The sequence below is a fragment of the Bombus impatiens genome, unplaced genomic scaffold, assembly GCF_000188095.3.
Source record: "Bombus impatiens unplaced genomic scaffold, BIMP_2.2 scf_0551, whole genome shotgun sequence".
NCBI classification, from domain to species: Eukaryota; Metazoa; Arthropoda; class Insecta; order Hymenoptera; family Apidae; genus Bombus; species Bombus impatiens.
This window is the reverse complement of record NT_176970.1, coordinates 78,514-100,732: the sequence shown is the minus strand read 5'-3', so window position 1 is coordinate 100,732 and position 22,219 is coordinate 78,514. Positions and strand designations below refer to the sequence as shown.

The 22,219-nt window shown below is 30.6% G+C and overlaps 2 protein-coding genes across 6 annotated transcripts; both read left to right on the top strand.

Moving 5' to 3' along the window:
• The first annotated feature begins 30 nt into the window (after nucleotides 1-30).
• On the top strand, nucleotides 31-3,235 carry LOC100743110 (zinc finger protein 549). Its single transcript, XM_003491445.4, has 6 exons — nucleotides 31-491; nucleotides 1,904-2,096; nucleotides 2,164-2,303; nucleotides 2,385-2,547; nucleotides 2,631-2,885; nucleotides 2,969-3,235. The coding sequence occupies exons 1-6, from the start codon at nucleotides 412-414 to the stop codon at nucleotides 3,098-3,100; spliced, it is 963 nt and encodes a 320-aa protein (XP_003491493.1). The 5' UTR covers nucleotides 31-411; the 3' UTR covers nucleotides 3,101-3,235.
• A 721-nt stretch (nucleotides 3,236-3,956) lies between these two features.
• On the top strand, nucleotides 3,957-19,512 carry LOC100744374 (BUB3-interacting and GLEBS motif-containing protein ZNF207). Of its 5 annotated transcripts, none has more exons than XR_004462149.1 (7): nucleotides 3,957-4,160; nucleotides 5,447-5,573; nucleotides 5,677-6,041; nucleotides 7,365-7,698; nucleotides 7,773-8,172; nucleotides 13,061-13,362; nucleotides 17,039-19,512. XR_004462149.1 is itself a non-coding variant. In XM_033322121.1 (6 exons), the coding sequence occupies exons 1-6, from the start codon at nucleotides 4,120-4,122 to the stop codon at nucleotides 13,168-13,170; spliced, it is 1,377 nt and encodes a 458-aa protein (XP_033178012.1). In that variant the 5' UTR covers nucleotides 3,957-4,119; the 3' UTR covers nucleotides 13,171-14,205. The 5 variants fall into 5 exon arrangements, 2 of the variants coding, with proteins under 2 accessions (XP_033178012.1, XP_012244000.1); XR_004462151.1 differs by lacking the exon at nucleotides 17,039-19,512 and adding an exon at nucleotides 9,151-9,229 and having other exon boundaries at nucleotides 13,061-13,182; XR_004462150.1 differs by lacking the exons at nucleotides 13,061-13,362; nucleotides 17,039-19,512 and adding exons at nucleotides 9,151-9,229; nucleotides 9,534-10,005.
• Nucleotides 19,513-22,219: the final 2,707 nt, after the last annotated feature.

Genomic DNA, 22,219 nt, shown 5'->3' with positions numbered 1-22,219 from the left:
AAATTTCGTGACCTTTATAATTATATATTCTTATAATTTACTGCTATTCAATTTTAAATTACTATATGTTAACATTCTTTCAAAGAAACAGATCGTTTTGTATCTTTTTGAGTAGTATACGATAGGTGGCGCGACTTTCAATCCAATAAAATGGCCGAAAATTGATTTTTCTACGCGGACGTGAGTTCTATAAAATTTTTTACATTCAAACACGAATGAACGCCGTATATATTGGGAAACGATAATGTTTTAAAAAAAAAAAACGACGATTACATTGTTACGGATCGTGATCAATTGAATATACCTATTACGATAGAATACTAAAACGTGAAGAACTTATATGTTATACTACCTGGCGCAAAGACGTCCGGTAATTTCTAATGTCTTTTTGAAATAAGAATTCGCGCCTAAATGAGTGCTAAAGGCCAATACAATTGCGTTTTGTGTGACTCAAAATTAGAATCCAAGGAAGCTTTGCAGGAGCATTTTAGGTACTAAAAGAAACTATTCTATTTGATATGTTCATAACCAAGCAAGCAATTTCATAAAAGAAAGATATTTTTATACGTACAACCTATTTTTCCATCCTATTCCAATGCACATTCCGAAATAAAAACATTATAATAAATAAAAATATTTTTAAATACGTTAATGATAATATTCAGCTATATTACCGATAGAGTATTGTTCGCGCTATTTTTCCAATTGCTTGCGTTTTCTTTTTTGCTTTCGGTATAAAGGTGTTTTTATTATGATAATAATTATAATAATAACACAAGTTACAATGATGTAATTACAAATAATTATATACAACATAGAATTAAACAAATTTTTACTAACTGTGATGGATTCTATTAGATTATTCATACATTTACTAAAAAGTAACATTTTTCGGAGAAACATTGTATAAATATATATAATTTGCCCTTTGTGTAAATAAAATTTTAATTAGATTGATAGTAAATATTTGGAAAATGTTTTAAATAATTGTTACATTATTTAAAATTTAGCATAGTTATTACTTAATAACTAATAATGTAAGATGAGTCAACAATATATTTTATATGAAAAATATATTTTATTTTGTTAATTATATTTTATATTCACTTCCGTTTTCATCATCTGAAGATTAAAATAATATTTAAGTTTAGAACAATTTTATTATAATAATATTTAAAATTACATTTACTTTAAAATGATATATTTAACTTTAAATTTTGCATTTTCGTTTTTGCAGATTTTAATAGTTTTAGGTCGACAAAATTCATAAATATTTATTTCATTTAAAGATTATCTTGTATTTTATGATCAAATAAATATATAAGCAAAATGTAATACATGAAATATTACTATATTCTATATTTTATTCCATTAAATATTTAACAGATTAGTTTATGACACATTTACTTCTTCATATCATTTTGTTAGTTGTATTGCAAAACGAATGTTAGCAAGTTAGAAAATTAACAGAAACAGTATTATCAAAGAATGTGAAGCTCCTTAAATCTTTTTTTATTATAAAAAATGATTTATTAAGTATTTTAAATATTGGCTATATATTGGATTTATATATTTTGTTTAACTATATGTTAGCTATTATGATTTTATTACTAACAATTGAAATTTTATATTCATAAGAGAAAGATTTTTTTTAATAGTGCATTATTATAAGATAAATTTATACATGCATGTAAAAGAGGAAGAGAAATTGTTCAGTTTCCCTAAATTCTAGTATATAATTTTGATATAATATGTCAAACTTTGTTTTGTTCATAGATTTCCTAATAATTCATTACTAAAAAAAGAAGAAAACAAAATTAAAACAAGTTTTATTGAGTTTGTTATTGAAATGATGTTTTAGAAATAAAAAATTTAATTACATGTGAATATACTGTGTACATAGGAAACATGCCAACAAAGAAATAGATACTCGTGGTAAACCCGTCAAAAGAAGCAAAAACGATGATACCCAATGTGATGTATGTGGTCAAGCATTTGATTCAATTAGTGCAACAATACGACATAGATTTAAAGTCCATCCTAATTCTCCAACAAAATTTTATTGTCATTATTGTGGGATGCAATTTCCTCTAAAAGTATGTTTCTATTTCTACATAATATATATTTCTCCTTTAATTTTATAAACTACTCATTTTTTATTAGACACACAGGGATAATCATCAAGCATCACATGATTCATCTGAAAGTGAGAGAAAAGAACAACATAAGAAATGTGAAGAATGCGATGTATTGTTTTATAATGAAAAAGCTTTAGATTATCATTATCGTTCTATACATAAAAGGTTGTAAATCTTTTCTATAATATTTTTTATGATTTTTATTTTTAAATAATTTTTAATTGTATCTAATAATTTAATTTATAGGATGGTACATTTATTTCAACCAATAGCAACACCACCTCCTAGCAATAAAATCAAAGTAAATTCAATGAATGATGCTCTCAGCGTGTATTACTGTCATTTATGTGGTGCTGAATATATTATAAAATTCAATTTGCAGCGACATTTGGAAAGAGCTCATACTCAAGTAAAGCAATATAAATAAATATTAAATAAGCAAATTTTGTTACAGGTGCATTATGTTTAACATTTTACTTTTATAATTAATAGGAAGAAAGAGAAGCTGTTCCAGAAGATTTAATAAAATGTACAGTATGCGCTGCTCTATTTTGCAGTAAAAGAGCATATGAAACGCATAACAGTTATCATCAACCAGATGATTTATATGTAACATCCGAAGAACAAAGATTGCAAACTGTAACTAAAGTAGATCAAGATTTTGATATTAGGCGTGTCGAAGGAGTTGCTGACAAATATGTTCCAAAAACTAATACTACAAAAAGGCCTGCTAAAAATTGGCCAAAGGTATCAATTAAATTTAGTTTTTCCTCAATCATATATATTGATTGAATTTACCAACACAATTAATGAAATTTATTATTTTATAGCCTAAGAGAACCCAAGAGAATGTAGAAGTAAAACAAAAGGATTATTCTTCTTCAGATGATGAACCTGGTACTACTAATGAATCCAGTGATTCAGAAAGTGATCTTCCATTGAAACAAAGGATTTGCAGCTAACGGAGGTCTCTTATTGTTTATAAAATACTTCTATATTTATATTTTTAACATATTGAAACTATGTTAAAATGATCGTCATTGTAAAATTATCAGATTTTATTCTTTATTTTGACATAAACATAAAATGTGATTATAGATGATAACATCTATATTAATATTTTTTAGATTGATATATATACTTATTTTTTCATTTGTTTAATTTGTCGTTTTAGGATTATTTTGCTTTTCACGATATTAAATTAATAATTATAAATACATATATTATCCGCATTTATGTAGAATGTGTTCATGTTACTATATGAAACATTGATTTGTATATATGTATGTAGTTTGTATATCTTCATAAATATTTGTATATAATTTTATGCATATACATATATATTATAACATATATAACATACTTGATGGAATAAACAGGACAACAATATCAAAACCTACTTAAAAGAAATTGAAATATTATGAAATGATTATTATAAAATAGTATGGATAAATTTCTACTTAAATAATTGTTTTGACAAATTACATGTTTAAAAATTGTAAATAAGTAATATTTTAAATAAGGAAAAAATTTATTTTTAAATGCAAATATAGTGTTTTTTCAGATCATAATGTGTTTACATAAAACGGTTTTAAATTGTACAAAGAAAAAGCTTTTGCTTATTAACAATGATTTTTCGTGTTTATTCAATGAGGAACATAAATAGTTTAGTACTATAGTATGCTTGTGATTGTTCTTATTCAAGCCAGAAATAAAATTTCCTCTCTGTTCAAGCATGTTCACCTAAAATATCGTTAGGGAAAATTTAGTCGTATAAACTAGTTATTTTTAAGTAATACTATTGGTTATAGTTCCTTCCGTCAAATACGGAAAAGATGCAGTCGCCATTTTACATCGTCGATTTTTACGTCGTGTGTGTGCACTGCAGTTACTTTGCGAGTTGAATTCTTACTACGTGGGCGTAAAACATTTAGTGGCATATTTTTATTAATTTTTAATTGGTAAAAGTTGATAAGAGAATATGGGACGCAAAAAGAAGAAGCAATCAAGACCCTGGTGCTGGTATCCTTTTTTAAAATATCCTTTATTAGAGGATATTTTACGTAACTATATTTTTAGATCATAAATCAAAATTACAATTACATTATTCTTATAATCGTATGAATTTAAGTATTCTAACATTCTACTAATGTTTGTATCATATCTTATTGCTAGATCTTAGTTGGAAATTCGAAAGTATCTAATTTATCGTAGAACATTTTTAACCCGCTCAGTAAAAGCCTGTGACGAGTTAAAGTGGCTGAATACGTGAGAAATCGATATTTCGTTAGTAACTATATTTGACTATATTTTTTTCGTAATTATGAAGGTATTTATATATACGAAATATAATAGATTGTTCAATGTCATATTAGTAAAGTATTTGTTGAGAAAAATCTCACAAATACTCCTTATGATATCTTATTTTGGACGAATTGCTATATTATTTAGTAAAGTAAAAGAAAAGATATACATTTTTAATTATTACTATGAAATAATGTTCAAATATTTATTTTTATTTTTTAAGAAAATTTGAGTAATAAAAGATTTAAAATTAAAAAGTTATTTTTATATTATTTCGATTATGTTCATCCCATCAAATACAATAAAAAGAATTAATTTAAAAATCAACATTTATATACATATATTTTATTATATATTCCTGTGTTATGTTTGATACATTTCTGGAAGATTATATGTAATAATTATCTATATATATATATATATATAAATATCTTTTTTTAATCATTGAAACAAAATTTGGATTTGAAGCTAACTATAATGAATTAACAGTGTTAATTACATCGTTCATTTTTTATATATCCTATATACAATCCTATGTTATATCTTGTTTAAAGAGAACCTTCTAAGATGTTATTATAAAAGTACAAAAATAATTATTTCTTGATCTTCATTGAATTATTAAATTAAATTGGAGGATTATATGAGAAATAATAAAATTTATAGCTTCATAAATAACTCATATTTGCTATATAATTTCATACAAATTAAATTATTGAAGACTTAAAAATATATCAATCCAAATTTTTTTTCATTTTATTACTATGTAGCATTTAATTAATACTAATGTCAGACATGCGCATATGTTTAAACACATGGCAAATTATATTATTTTTATTGTTATAAATTATTACATTTGTATCAATCTTATAGATGAATTAAAAATGGTTGATATAAAAATACGCAATAGATATGTATTTTGAATACATCTATGTTAATTATCCAGGTTATTGAGTGATATCTTTTTATTTTTATACTTTCATATTGTACTTAACCAATTTATTAAGGTATTGTAATAGAGAATTTGAAGATGAAAAGATTCTTATACAACACCAGAAAGCAAAACATTTCAAATGCCACATATGTCATAAGAAGCTTTATACGGGACCAGGACTTAGTATACATTGTATGCAGGTAATATTATTAGCTATATAATACATGAATATATTGTTATATAATTTAAAAATTTGAAGGTACATAGATACCAAAAGATTACAATATTGTCCCAATTTTTTAGGTACATAAAGAAGCGATAGACAAGGTACCTAATTCTTTGCCGAATCGAAGCAATATTGAAATAGAAATTTATGGTATGGAAGGCATACCACCAAACGATGCAAAAGAACATGAAAGACAGAGGAATGGAGGTAGACCTGGTTCACCAAGTTCTGGTGAAGATGAACCAGTTCGAAAAAAAGCAAAACCAGAAGGTTTATTAGGTTCTGCACCAGGAGCAATGCCTACAGGTTCCAACATGATGCCAGGTGTAATGCCAGGTATGGCAGCTCATCCTGGTATGCCACCAATGGGATCGTTCCCACCACCCATGCATCATATGATGGGACCTATGGGTCCTGTAGGTCCACCTTTCATGGGTCCTGGGTATGTATAACTTATTTTTTTTAAACCAGACAACGCGAAAGAAGAGTTAAATATCTGATATTAATTTAATACAAGTTAGGTAAATACAATCTAAAGTTTTTAAATTCGGATTATATGAGAAATAATAAAATTTATAGCTTCATAAATAACTCATATTTGCTATATAATTTCATACAAATTAAATTATTGAAGACTTAAAAATATATCAATCCAAATTTTTTTTCATTTTATTACTATGTAGCATTTAATTAATACTAATGTCAGACATGCGCATATGTTTAAACACATGGCAAATTATATTATTTTTATTGTTATAAATTATTACATTTGTATCAATCTTATAGATGAATTAAAAATGGTTGATATAAAAATACGCAATAGATATGTATTTTGAATACATCTATGTTAATTATCCAGGTTATTGAGTGATATCTTTTTATTTTTATACTTTCATATTGTACTTAACCAATTTATTAAGGTATTGTAATAGAGAATTTGAAGATGAAAAGATTCTTATACAACACCAGAAAGCAAAACATTTCAAATGCCACATATGTCATAAGAAGCTTTATACGGGACCAGGACTTAGTATACATTGTATGCAGGTAATATTATTAGCTATATAATACATGAATATATTGTTATATAATTTAAAAATTTGAAGGTACATAGATACCAAAAGATTACAATATTGTCCCAATTTTTTAGGTACATAAAGAAGCGATAGACAAGGTACCTAATTCTTTGCCGAATCGAAGCAATATTGAAATAGAAATTTATGGTATGGAAGGCATACCACCAAACGATGCAAAAGAACATGAAAGACAGAGGAATGGAGGTAGACCTGGTTCACCAAGTTCTGGTGAAGATGAACCAGTTCGAAAAAAAGCAAAACCAGAAGGTTTATTAGGTTCTGCACCAGGAGCAATGCCTACAGGTTCCAACATGATGCCAGGTGTAATGCCAGGTATGGCAGCTCATCCTGGTATGCCACCAATGGGATCGTTCCCACCACCCATGCATCATATGATGGGACCTATGGGTCCTGTAGGTCCACCTTTCATGGGTCCTGGGTATGTATAACTTATTTTTTTTAAACCAGACAACGCGAAAGAAGAGTTAAATATCTGATATTAATTTAATACAAGTTAGGTAAATACAATCTAAAGTTTTTAAATTCATATATATATATATATATATATATATATATATACATTATATATATATATATATATATATATTAATAGAATATATATATATATATTAATAGAAGAAGTATGGAAATAATAGGATAAAGCAATAAATTTTTTCTTTTTTTTATAGTATGATGCCTGGAATGCCGGGTATGCCTCCAGGTATACAACCACCAGTATCTGGTGCATCCATACCACCAACACGACCATTATTTCCAAGTGCTGCAGCTGTTTCAACAACTGCGTCTACATCTGTGACTTCTCCTTTGGGTACAGATTTTAAACCAATTACGTCAGTGGCTGGTGGATCTATAGGACCTGTGAAGCCAACATTCCCTGCATATAGTAATACAGATAGTAGTACCACTACTAACAATAATATTGGTAGTGATCAAAAAGTAAATCTTATAGCCACTACTAGTGCTGCCATTAAAATTATTCATCCGCCAGAAGATCTCAGCCTAGTATGTTGACTATTTTTATTACTTATATGCTAATAGTAAATATAGAAAGCGAAAACAAAAATTATATGTTATAGGAGGAAATTAGAGCAAGACTTCCAAAATACCAGCGGCGACAAACGCAAGAAACTCGAACTGTGCAAACTGCTGATGCCAATCAGCAAGCTGCTGCATTACAACAGCAGCAGCAGCAGCAACAACAGCAGCAACAGCAACAACAAGCTGCTGTTGCTAATGCAGCTGCTGCATTTCAGGATCAGCAACAGCGACAACAAGCGGCATTAAATGCACTTCAGCAGCAACAGCAGAGATTTCAGCGACCTCCACAAGCAGTAATGGTTCCTGCATCTGCAGCAATGCCTGTTAGTTCCGTTGCACTGATGGCACCGCTTATGCGGCCCACTATGACCCTAGCTGCACCTGCTCTGATTCATGGAGGTAACATGATGCGACCGCCCCCCATGGGCCTACCACCAGGTAAGTCTCTATAATTTTAAATACTCATCTCTATTTCAACGAGAGCACCTCATCGATATTCATTAATCTACGTAAATATTATCAAATTTGTATCAAATTATTTTTGTGTCCCTTCCAGTATCATATTTAGAATTATTTGAGATGTATTGAGTAATTGTCCAATGCAATTTTATTGCACTACATTAAGTGAAGTTAAGATAAAAAATTATTTCTTTTTCCATAATAGTTTTTAACATAAATTAATATTTCTTCAACACTTCGATATTTACTTCTTTCAAAAATGGTATGGAACCATATTTAAAGTATTTGAGGTAAAACATATTAATGTGTAAATATCTATGTATAGATGCAATAGGATTAACATATCAAGAGTACCTAATGCATTGCATATACATCTTATGGAATACATATATATATATACAATATATATTCTTAGTCACAAATATATAGCAGATTTTACTAAACAGCTTAAGCCAATAACTTTCTTGTTTGTGCTATAAAATGATCATATTAGCACTAATATAGGAAACACTAAATGTTTTTTAATTAATGGTATAAGACAATAAATTTTCATTCAGACGATAAATTTGCCCAAAAGCTGGAGGTTGCATTTAGTAAACATATAGATAGATCATTAAGACAAAATGTTTTCCTCTGACATGCAGTATAATATACCTTTGCACATCATCTATTACTATGCAGCCCTTACCCTCTGTTCCCAAGAAAAAATTAAACTTGCCCAACGGTTAAGAATGTGTTATAGATGAATGAGAGTCACAGAAGACAAAAATAGTGTTGGGGAAGGGGGTCAATTTTTATCAGGTATACAAAAAATATATTAAACACAAGAACATTAAAGGAAAAAAGAGGAGAAATTAAATATGATCGTTCTGATATTAGCATGTTTAGAATTCATCCGTATGCCAAAATCAACGACAGAGTGTCTTGTACGTTTATGTTTTAACGGTGCGTTTGCAGGGCGCCCAGTCACTCCTTGGTGAGTGTTGAACGAACCCAGTCTGGTTACTAAAACCGTGTATTATACAAACGCAACAAGGTTGGTCCTTAGCAATTAGCATGCAGTGAACTGGCATATCTATCTATTTATTTATCTGTGTATACATATATATATGTATACACACACAGATATATATATAATATATATGATATATACTCATATTTACATATATATAATATATATGTATTATCTATTTCTCTTTATATATATCTATATATACATCATTATATTTTTTATTATTCTTATTAATTAATATTATTATTGTTATTATTATTGTCATCATTGTCACATTAATATATCTATATATATATTTCTGTATATTTATATTATTGTCACTGGGCAGGTGGGTCGAGCGGCCAACGATATTGCATCTGTTCTGATTCCTTCAACGCCGGACAGCAACACTTTAATTTTGGACACACGACTATTTGGACGTGAAATGCCTCTTCTTGAAACTAGTGTACTCGGTATCAGAAGCACGATCACACTAGATTTATGGTTAAAAGCAGGCATATGTGTATAATATACATACATATACATATGCCTGCTTTTCAACTACGATAGAGAAATACGCGTTATATATATACATATATATTCATCGATCGGTAAAAGCAATGTGAAATTAATTCGATTTTCGGCCGCTCGGCTGGTTCATCGTACATACAATTTTTTTTTCTTTTCTGTTCCACTAGCTTCATTATTCACTATCTCGACTTAACCATATTCTTCTTAGGACTCACTTGCCATTATCTCGCCAACCGTGTTTTATCATCCTACCTTCTCATGTTTATATATGAAATCCTGGTGTTGTGATATAGTAGTGAAAAAACCGCTTTTTGGGCACGGTACTGACAGTCGTTCGAAGTTGTTATTCTAAGTAAAAGATAAGGAAAACAAGAAAGGGGGAAAAAGCAGAAAAAACAAAAAGCTGATACATAATTTTGATGATAACTATTCCTTCCTTCTTTATATTTCTTCAAGGGCTTCAAATTTTTTTAGTTTCAGATTAAAAGTAAAATATGAATTGCTACTTTGATGGTTCTATATTATTTATTATTATATCAGCATTGTTGATATCAACAAATTTGTTCTTCTATATCGTTTTTCACAAAAACTTCTCTTACCTTTTTAAACAATATCGTTTTTTACAAAAACTTCTCTTACCTTTTTAAACAAATTTTTTAGATGAAATATATATGAAGTATATTACAACAAAAAAAGACGAAGGAAGGGATCATTTGTTATTGTCACTGTTTTTGTTGTTGTTGCGTGTATTATAATAGAAAAGAGACGCAACAAGAACGAACGTAATGTATCTCCCTCACACCATAGCCTACCTTTTGTGTCACACAGATGATCTTAGATATTTCAAGTCAAGTTACAGTAAGTAAATAATTTCACGTTATCCAATATATACAAAAGTATAACTCGTACATAAACCTAAATGCAGCTGTTTCTTATACGTATATCAAATGATAGACGATGATGAGACAGTCTAATTTAATTGACGAATAAGGGGATTTCAATTTTTTCGGAGTTATATCACGTAAGAGTGAATACTGTTGATTAGAATAAAATTATAAGCAAAACAAATTTCTGAAAAATAGAAATTTGAATTTGAATAATACAAAAAGACTTATTATGTACAGGGTGTCTACGAAATATACAAAAAAATGTAAGAACGTTTTTTTATTGTTCTTTTTTCGTAGATTATGATGTATATGATAAATTTTTCGTTTAAAGTTTTCAAGGTTATTTGGAGCCCGTTTTGCATCTTTTAAATGGACCGCCATATGCCATACGATAAAAGAGCAAAAGTCAAATTCAAAACGCTTTCATGTGGTTTTGAATCAATGGAAAGTCACAATGGAGATGATATTGTAGAAACGGACAAGTTTGACTTTTTATTTACTTTGTTTCTGCGCAAAAATAACTATTTGTTGTGACATATTTGCACACGCACCCGTAATTCGACTCTTCATATTTTTCATGTATCCACAATATATTCTCACAAAAAAATCTAAGGTATTAAACCCGGTCATCTCGCAGGCCAATTATTGTGTTCTATTACATCCAGTCCACAGCTTGGGAACTTGTGTAGCTAGATTCATAATTTTAAAGCGATGCGAATGTAACGAATGTTGTCACAACAGATTGGAAATTATTGTAAAAATTTTTGGACCAGTTTATAGTTACTTCGCTTTCGCTTAAAGTAAATGATTTTCCACGTGTTAGAATAAATGTATCCAACATAAATAGTTGCTTTTCGTTTTCAAACATAATACTGCTGTATTTAATAAGTGATGTGCAAATTTTGAACGTACAATGCAAACAAAGGGAGTGAAAGATGAAAAAAAACTCTATCCTTGTCTGTTCCAACATTTTCTCTATTACGACCTTACATTCATTCAAGATCATTTGAAAGTAGCGTTTTGAATTCATTGTGTTTTACTCTTTTATCATATGAAAACAGAAGTATGACATCCCATTTAAAAAATGCAAAATGTCCTTAAAATAATTTTGGAAATTTTAAACGAAAACTTGTTTATTTAAATCGTCATAACCCATGTGAAAAACAATACAAAAAATTTACATCTTTTCATGTCATCTACCGTTTGGCTGTTATTTCAAATGGCAGAGATTTGTAGTCACCCTATATATATATATAAAATATACAAAGTAAAATATACAACATGCATTCACATTATTACAATTCTTTGAAATTAATAAAAGTTATACTTAAAATTACTGTAGAAAAGAAAAATTATCGTTTAATATCTATTTTATCATCCTGTATTTATTCGTAGATGCTTTTTTATCATATCTAGTGGCTGAAAGTTCGGCTGGCAGCCGAGCGATTCGCTTAAATTATGAAAACTGTAATCGTCAAGTGAAACTTCTCGTTTATGGTGTGAGGTTTTACGTGGTATCACTTTTAGGATTTTGTTGTGACTTGTATTGCATATGCGGCACATTGCATGCTGAGCTCGATTCCTCATATAGTTTGACCATTTGCATTGATAAAATGTTAGATAGACGTAGGTGTGCTGCAAATAATAAACCCTTCTGGGTATATAATGTAGTTCTAGAAAACTTGAGACTATATGATTTGATCATTTTGCAAAAGAGTACGTATCGGACAAATACAAGTTAATTCAAGGACAATACCACTTGGTATTTTGAACTCTCTTTCTGTTTGTTTTACCTTGGGTTCTATTTTAAAAATTTGTCTAACAATTTAACCTAAATGTGAATTTATCGTCGAAATCTTTTGATTTATTAAGAAATTTGTTTGCGAATGTTGTGCGAGGAAGTGCTATCGACCGGCTGTCAGACAACTTTCCGTCCAGAAGGATAACAATTCTTCTAGATTAATTCAAAATGCATTGAAAGAAATAAGATTAGAACGTATCGTAATTAATATATATATATATAATTTTTATTGAAAAAAGATAACGTTAATAAATCGATGGTTAAATTTGAAAGTATCTTTTACAAATTTCGTAACTATTTTGCGAGATATACTTTTCTACCGAATGACGAGGCGCGATCTCTAAAAAGAAATCTCTAGAAATAAATATAAAATTTTAACCGAATTTGAGAAAGAAGATGGAGTATAAAGAGAGGAGAAGAATGTGTGCGTTCGTAACATACGCGCATGCGCGTGCGCTTACGCATAGATACACAGACTCACATGTAATTTCATTTTATTTATATTTGACGAGTATTCTCCCAACGTAAGTATCATAAGAAGATTTTTACAGATTGTTGAAAACCTGTGATATAAGAGATGTAAAAAAAAGGAATGGCAGAGGAAATGATAGAATTATCAGGGATATATGAAATTGACGATGAAATTGTCGTTTACAGGGATGATCGGAGCTTTGCCGCCAGGAGCGATGCATCCGGCATTCGCAGCTCCAATGGGGTTTCCTGGTGCACCAATGTTAGCTCCGATGATGCATCCACGCTTCAGATGATCACCTCCTATGGACGGGCCCACTCCGCCATTGCACTTCGTGCTCTGGGCCCGCCCCTAAATTTTATTAGGGTCCGGACCTGACTGAGAAGAAGAGACAAGCACGCGTAAAACACGTTAGCTCACGTGGGCACACTTCGTTGATCGGCCGCGGCTGCACTTGACGCATCCCCTCCTACGAAGTTTACACGAAGTTAGCAAAATCTTTGTTTTTTTTTCTAATATCATTATAAACCACATCACGTCAGTGCCTGAGAGGGTTTACCAGGTGCAGTGGAAACGGTCAGTCGTTCTTTTTCCAGACTTTCTCTGCCAGTAAAAAGTTATCAAATAACAAACCTTTTTAACTTTTATACATGGTGCGTGGTCGTGCGCGTGATATCTGCGCAACGTCGTAATTTCTTCCCGAAGGAGTTTAAAATCTCAGGTGAGCAACGACATCTACTCTTTTTTTCTATAATGAAAATAATTTTGTTGTTTGTCTAGAAGGTATCAAATGTTGATCCTTCGGATTACCCTTTTTATGGATACTTGTTGTTACATTATCTGAGTACCTGGTATTGAAATTGTAGTTATTGAAAAGGATGGGGTGGTATAATGTTGTTAATGGCTGAATGAGCACGAAAGCTTCTGCGTAGAAAACTCGTACGCTACTAATACAGAAACTTTATCGTTGCAAAGTCACGTATAAGGAATTTTACGTTGCTCATCGCGATCGCGATACGCGATACGCGATTGTGAAATCAGTTTTGGAAGGTGTGTAGGCTTTCAGCTGATTCGTCTAAGTAGAACGAACTTATATAAGAATTTCGGCAGTCTTTTTATTTTACGGTAGACCGTTTCCACGCGCTGTTTCTCAGCCTCTGCACCAGTGTTCTCTTGGAGAGACGCGATCGCGGAAAGGTGGCGTTTCACACTGCAGCTGAGAAAACGGGGGAGACAGAGAGAAAGTGAGAAAGAGAGTGCGCGCGTGTGTGTGTATGCGTGTGAGAGGGAGAGAGGGAGAGAGAGGGGGAGAGAAAGAGAGAGAGAAAGAGGGGAGAGATTGCTTGACTCAAATATTTCAATCCATTTTTTTTTTTTTTAACCAAAATCCAATTTTATCCGTTTTACTAAGTGTGTATTATGTACATATATGTACCTATATGTATATGTATGTAAATACACACTCACACACACGCGCGCGCGCGCACACACACACACACACACACACACACATTAACCGTGTGCAGCTCTTGATTTCTATATGCTTTGTAACATATCAATCGTCTTATTTGATTTCCGTGTTTCAAGAATATTAGAAGATACAAGCCGCAGTGTGAATATTCTGTCGCCTCAGGTTAGTTTATCACAACTTTTATTTTGTTAACGCCCCAGATCGAATCGATTTACTTTTTCGATATAAGTTCATTCATATATTCTTTGTTTACATTTTTTTATGATGTCTTTATTTGTTTTTTTCATGTTCTTTTACTTATAATAGTGAATTTTCATAAGATATTTTATTTTCACGTGAAGAATATGTAGATTTTCGTAATATTTGGCAACATATGCATATATGTGCGTATGCCACTGTATCATCTAGCTTGCATATTTTAAATATTTCCATTGTTATTAACTACATGAAAAATATTTATATACTAGATTGACCGAGATGAGGGAGCAACTATAACTATAAAATTTTGTTTAAAATCTTTTTCTCGAGATTTCAAAGAATTATTAGTATTTTTTCGAAACACTGCTATATCTTTTTACTTGTATATTTGTAGAAGATACAAGTGAAAGAAAGAAAGATACAAGTGAAATGAAAAGATACAAGTTGATTTAGATACTGAATAATATCGAAAGAATAACATTTTAAAATCAGTTGCATTTCTATCGTAATATTTAAATAAAAATAATAACTTAAAAAAATAATTTATTTCTAATATGAAAAACTATTTTTTTCTAATGTGAAAAAGTGCACAAAACTAATAGTTGTTTTAAGTATGTGTACCTTGATATCTTAAAATAGCAAAAAGCAAAAATTTATTTAAATATTTATAATTAAATTAATTTTATTTATAAATTAAAATTTATTAAAATATTTATTTGTTTCAAAATAATATGTAATCCAGAAATTAATAGTTGAAATCTTGGAAGAGTTGGTTTAAACAAAGGTTGTTGCAATATTTGTTTGTGCAAACCAGAAATCTGAATTGTTTCCTCAGAGAATCAGCAAAGATAGAAGCAAATATTTTAAGAATCTACGCGGTTAACTTTTTATATTTTTATATCTAGATATCTATCTCTACACATTTTTACACATTTTTACACATTTTTACACATTTTTGAACAAAATTCAATCATCTTTTATGGTTTTATTTTTGATTTATTAAATCATTTCTTATACCTAACGAGTTATTTTCTCTTGTCTTTTTGTAATAGTTGTTACAGAAGTAGAAATTAAAATTAAAATGAATTCTTGTTTACATACTTTAACGTTAATTAAACAAATAATTTTACCTTGTTGTTTAAATAATGTGTAATTCTATCTGGAAACTTTAGATAAATTCATTTATTGTCATCTTTTACAAAAATAACGTATAATTTAATATTTTATTACTTAAATCTTCTCCCTTTCAAGAAACAAAAAATATGATAAAATGAAATTATATATTTCGAATCCGTGGTAATAAAATCAATTTTTTCTTTCCGGTTTATATTTCATTATTTTATTTGTTAACATACATAGAAACAGTATACTGTTTCCATATTACAGAAAATATTTTTGATTCTTCTTTATAAAGTCCTGACTAAATTTTTTACTGAAATAAAGTTCGACGATTTGATGATATTGCTTTTAAATTGTTCCGTTATAGAAATCCGAAATTGATTATATGAATTGAATTACGAGATATGATCGAAGAAACCGTACTAAGATATTATCACATTGTGACGTTTGCATGTTGAGAAGAAAACGAAATGATAAAAAGTTGATCGTTATTCAGATGTAAAATATTTGCTTCTGTCATTTTGGTTTCATTTAGAATAGAATTATAAGTGACTGGCTAACATATTCATGACGTAACTTGTAGTTAGCAAGTAATATTACGGGATGATTATCTCTCGAAGTTTGTGCAATTTAAATTATGATAATGTTTAAATTATGATTGTAATTTGTTGGTCCTGACAAGAAGTAGAAGTGATCGATTCGATCTGTGAAGCCCTCTTCCTTTGCAAGGAACGTGTTGGCAACACATGAGTGAGTGGTAAGTACAGAGGGTGCTCAGGAAAACCGATATCAGCTCTCTCTACACTCGACTCACACCGGTTTTTCTTTACTTTACCCTAAGTCAAATTACCGATGTTCCGATCGTCGAGTATTTATAGTTGTTTCGACATTGTTATTTATACATATGTGTATAGAAACAGTGATTTCAGTGATTCAGCAGGTATATATATTAGTAATCAAATATATTAGCGTTGAGTTTCGTTCTAAACAACAAACTCTCTACGATCGGATAAGACTCGATTCATCGGAAAAATTCCTATTTTCTCTCTTTGTCTCTTCCACATTATTATTACTATTATTATTATTATTATTATTATTATTATTTCTTTATTTTCTCTTTTATCATTTTATTGTTTCTTCAGGGTGTCTATTGATAGGAAAACGAAACCATCTTTATGCAAAACCATTGTAGATATATTTAAGTTAGTATATTACAATCTTAATAACGATTACTTGCGATAAATTATGAGACGAGAAAAAGGAAATATGTTATTTGTGGAATTAGATAGTACCGTAGGTTGGCGGTGATTGGATCTTTATTTACGAAGATTTTAATCGCCACAGCTTGAACTTTTTATACGTTTCATGCTTTCAGAGAAACGGAAATCGGGCACGTAAACGTATTACGAAAGTGTGGCGAAGACGGTGCAAGAGGAGGCTGCAAACTAAAGCCATGGGGGAGATATTTTCTCCTTACTGTATGTTGACGATAATAGAGATTATGAATTATTGTACAAAGTTAATTGTAATTCAGTTGGTTTAACTGTGAAAATACGAATTCGTCTAAATCACTTTTTTCACTTCCTAAAGGTTCATCACCTCAGTAGGCACCCTGTTTGTCTATTCTTTCTCTCGACTTCTATCATTACTTCGAGAAAAATTATGAAACAGCATACCGCGCCGTACAACACGTGTACGTACCTAAAACAACTACGCATCGTTATGAATATACTTCATTTTCAGGGGTTGTCTTTCCGAATCGTGTCTTTCCGCTCTGCTGTCGTTTCATCGGAATCAGAGGTGATCTACCGTGTCTACTTTTAACAGGCCGATAGAATTCAGTGCTGCGGAAACACTCCCAGCCTCGAAAATCGTTTCACGTCTCTCGAGGCTGTTCAACTACGGCCAGACATTGTTTCTTTTATTTCGTTTTGATTGTGAGATTCGGCAGGACAATCTGACGACAGAATTGGACATGTAGAAGTTCTGTTATTTATTGAGTGTCACATTATCAACTTGTTCCGAATAAAGACGTTCTGTGGAAAGTTCGAAAGATTGGGTATAGTCTGTCATTCTGGGAACTATTTCCTTTCAACATATTTCTCTTTCCGCTAGAACGAAAATATACTTAATACGTGTATCGCATATGTAACTGATTTTAATACATGCACGCGTATATTATTTCTTATTGTCGTTTTTTTATTACTATCTTATTACGTACATGTACATAGACGAAACGGTTCAATCTACGTATGTATTTCACTTCATTTATATTTTCCTCTCATTGCACAATACAAGTTCTAGGTAAAAAGATAAAAATGATAGAAGAGGTACATTGATAAATTTTGTCCCAGAATGGCGGGCGATAGCCACATATTGTTTCAACCAATCACAGCTCTGACCGCTGTTGGACCTTATGGGTCCCTTGCCTGAAGGCAGGCGATTGTTTGGACCTACCGTCCTAAAGTCGAGGTACTTGTTTTATTCCCAATTATATTAATTAGAATTTTGAAATATTTTTCTGTATGTTATTCAATATTTTGTCGTTGAATCGATAGTTAATCCTATATACGTTACATCGATCATATTTTTTTAAACGACCACTTGTTCGAAAGTAAAATTTAGTTTGCAAAATGCAATTGGTAAATTAGAGATAAAATAGATTGGGAACTATCATAACCTTGGCTGCGTGGACGCGTGGCTGGACCGAGAAACAATATCAATTGTAATCGATAATGAGTCGTGGGTAAATCGTGTTAACTGACTCGATCGTTCGAAATGTTGGAACGAGAAAATTCTCCCGAAGTTTTTTGCGAATAAAACAACTTTTTCATTCCTGACCTTTATTTTGTTTTATTATTATTGTCGTTGTTGTTGTTGTTATTGTTATCATCATCATCATCATCATCATCATCAATCACTATTACTATTATTGTTATTCTATTATTATTTCAAATTTATTGTTTTCGTCAAATAGCCTTCAGAATTTTGCCAATCGAGGCGACACTTGTAATGTAATAATTTACTTTGGAATGTTTCAAATGCTGCTGAAAGCGGTATAAAAGTCGGTGCCTTTCTTTTTTTCTCGTTCAACAATTCGATCGTTCGTAGAATGCTTAGCTGGCTCTGTGTGTATATCGATACACCTGTATCTTACGTTGCGCAAGAATCCTTCATCATCCTGTTCCTTTTTACGCTAATAATGTCTTTCCACTTGGTGACAGCGGATGCACGATTCGCTCGTGGGGATCGCTTTGCTCGAAGAACCGGTAACACGGTGGCTCTTTGTCATTCTAATATCTTTATAGAGCGGCTCGAAGCACCGGAAATTAAGTGCTACCTTTAAAACGATATTAGAACTACCGACCTTCCACTTCACCATAATATAATTTCCTTATATTTTCTGTGTGTATCTATCGTTTCTAGATTTTGTCTCTTCATCAAGTAGTTTATTGTATGCGGATTTGATGGTCAAGTGACAATGTATAAGTCTTTTTTACACGGTACAAAATTCAGTTGAACCGCAATTTATAGAAAATTAGGTTAAATCTGCGATTCAGTTGATTATTATTTGAATCTATTTGTATTTGTTTACTTTAAAATTTGTTTATCACTATACGATTTGTACGATGCAAATATCGAAATCGAATTTTAGGTTGCACTTTATTCCTGCACGGACCGCTTACAGAAATTAGCAGTAGTTTCTACTCTTCTACAGCCTTGTTGTTTTCAGCTGACTGCGCCTGAGTAGAATGGACAATTGTTGTCAAAGGACTATAGAGAGCAATAGGTGATACGTACACCTGTATCTCGTTGAAATAATCAATAAATGATAATTGTTTGATAACACAATGATCGCGCGCTATCACGAATGAGATCATCGTACTTTTCGTTACTCTTCAAAAAGTTTCGACAAATTTGCTAAATTGCTTTTAGGCCGGTTTCACAGAGAGATACGTGTATCGTGATATATCATGTATAGCGATGTTTTGTCTGCCGCCCTCGTACGAAAAGTATCGTTGCCAAGATACACGAAATGAGTATCGCGATATTGCATCTTAGGAGAATCGTCGTGTGAACTTTTCCATCGGAGTACATGTATGTCCATATGTATGTATCGCGATACGCATATCTGGTGTGTGAAACCAGGTTTACAGTTACTATGATTCTTCGTTTCTTTCGTAGTAAGAATTATATGGCACACTGAGCAAACTAAGAAGTCGATGATATTAATCGTGTTAACGCGTTCCTTTTCTTTTATATTTTTCAATCTATTAACGAACACCTTACCTTAAGGGCTTGCAGTCTTAAGAAGTATAAAGAAGTATAAGAAGTATTTGGATTGTGTAAATATAAAAAAAGTACATCGGTATCCATGTTCTGGGATATTCTAATCTAGAAATAAACAGCGATAATATTCGATAGTTGTTGATTAGGACTTTCATTTTTTAACTTAAGTAATTTACTTTATATTTTATCCATTGATTTGTACAGAGAACCTATCAAAATTTTCGGTTCCAATGAAATTTGCGAATTTGTATAAATAGAGAAATAATGAAAGTTGTCAGTCGTGTAAAATCTCCAAACTACTTGATTAATCGAGCTACATGGATCTTACATCCTACGTGGATAAGCTTTTGCTACATAAAAAAATGTATACTGTACGTGATTTTCTTTTTTTACTGAAAATCACCTGTAGAGTACATGCTACATCTTGTGAACTGAAAACTGTTGAAATGACAAAAGTAGTATAGATAGTGACAACAGATCAATAAAATGGCATTAGAAAATTATCTTCAATGTTTGTGTTAGAAGGGCATAATATCGTTGCATATTCCGTGTTGTCATGTAAAACCATCTGCGGTGTAAGCGATCGTGAAAGTGAAAGCAAGCTGTATAATACGGAGCATTCGATCGACCTCGAAATCGCGCAACTGCTCGCTCAGCACGATGCCTAGTCAAACCTGTTAAGAGGAATCGAGTACCAGCGTTAGAGAGCGAGTGTATTATTTAAAGGCTATAAAAATGCATGTTGTGTGAGTGTGCAGGAGCCATAGTTGTGTCTAATGATATAACGAATATTCTAATTAGCGAAATTGTTTCTATCGTTATAGATTCTTCACCAGTAATCTTATAGAAGCTAAATTTTATAGAAGAGTTAAGAACTAAATGCTTATTTTCATCATTAAAAAGATTTTGTTCTATCTTCGATTTAATTTTTCATATACTTCCTTCCTGGTTGTTTCAATGTAGTATAATTGGTGTTATTATCGTGATCACATTCTTTCATCGGAGGATGCACTTGTAGAATTACAGAGTTTGACCAGCAGCGTAATTAGGAAACACATGAAAACCATGTTACGTCGTTGGTACATTAATCGATGCTTGATCAAAACATAAATAACAGAGAAGTCTCACGGAGAAGAGCAATTGTCTACGAAAATGCTTTGCATACAATCTTCAGTTCAGCCGTTCTAACAACTTTCACTTGGAATTTACGTCAAAGGGAAGTGAACTAACTAACTTAGCGATAAATCAGTTTACAATTAAGTTTTATTTCACACTTCGTATTTCATTTTATATTACTTTTCTCTCCTTTGTTTTGTTACCTTATGAGAAATCTGCCATGTCGTATTTTCTATTCACTTTCGTAATATTTTCTTATTATTGTTAGCTGACGTGATATAAACTTTTATAGGTTTATCAGTTTCTTCCTTTATTTAAAATTTCTCTGTTTATTCATTTATTTATATAACTCTTTTTAATTGGTAGATATATTTAAAAAAGACACCATCGTTTAGTAAATTATGTTTGAACTACTGCTATAAAGTCGACCTAAAAAAAAATTTTGCGTTTATATGTGTTACAACGAAATGTATCGAAAGTATTTCGAAATAAATTTCCTTTAATCTTCTCTAAAAAAAATTGGAAAAAGTGAAACGCGTGGAAAGTGGAACGTCTTAAAAAGGCACAAAAGGTAAGTTGTACAATGTTTCTTGAGTTGATAATACTAAATAATCCATTCCAAGTTGCAATTCTGCACCGGAAGTATTGTTGTTTGAGAAAGTAGAAAGCATGCTATTTTTCATTACTTTTTCATCGAAACAATATTTAAATATTGATTATTTATTTGAAATATTTTTTATAATTTGTACGATATAATTAAGATTATTCTCAAATTACACGTTTCGAGTTGAAGTATGTATTTAAAATGAGATATAAGAAAATTACATTCTATTGTCAATTATATTCCGATTATTCGTAAATTATAAATTTGTTTCGCATTGAAAATGTGGAAAATAATTTATTAGAGGATAAAAGCTTGATTAGTGATAATAATATTCGTAACCGAGCTAAATTTCTTTTTCTATAAATTATATTTCTTGGTGGAATATATGCTTCTACGACTATAAACGCTTCTCGATTTGCAAACTTACATAAGTATGATCCACATAGCGATACGAATGAACGGCTACCGGACACTTTCCTATAGTTTACTTAAGTTGAGTTATTGTTCTTTTTTACTACATAGCTACGTAATGGATTAGCGGAGAAC

What these genes read in the sequence shown, in the direction of transcription:
- LOC100744374 (XM_033322121.1), top strand. Translation starts at nt 4,120, where the DNA reads ATGGGACGCAAAAAGAAGAAGCAATCAAGACCCTGGTGCTG. An exon ending in CCACCTTTCATGGGTCCTGG is followed by an intron (nt 6,042 to 7,364) that starts GTATGTATAACT and finishes TTTTTTTTATAG; the next exon opens with TATGATGCCTGGAATGCCGG. An exon ending in CGCCAGAAGATCTCAGCCTA is followed by an intron (nt 7,699 to 7,772) that starts GTATGTTGACTA and finishes TATATGTTATAG; the next exon opens with GAGGAAATTAGAGCAAGACT.
- LOC100743110 (XM_003491445.4), top strand. Translation starts at nt 412, where the DNA reads ATGAGTGCTAAAGGCCAATACAATTGCGTTTTGTGTGACTCAAAATTA. An exon ending in GCTTTGCAGGAGCATTTTAG is followed by an intron (nt 492 to 1,903) that starts GTACTAAAAGAA and finishes CTGTGTACATAG; the next exon opens with GAAACATGCCAACAAAGAAA. An exon ending in TGGAAAGAGCTCATACTCAA is followed by an intron (nt 2,548 to 2,630) that starts GTAAAGCAATAT and finishes TATAATTAATAG; the next exon opens with GAAGAAAGAGAAGCTGTTCC.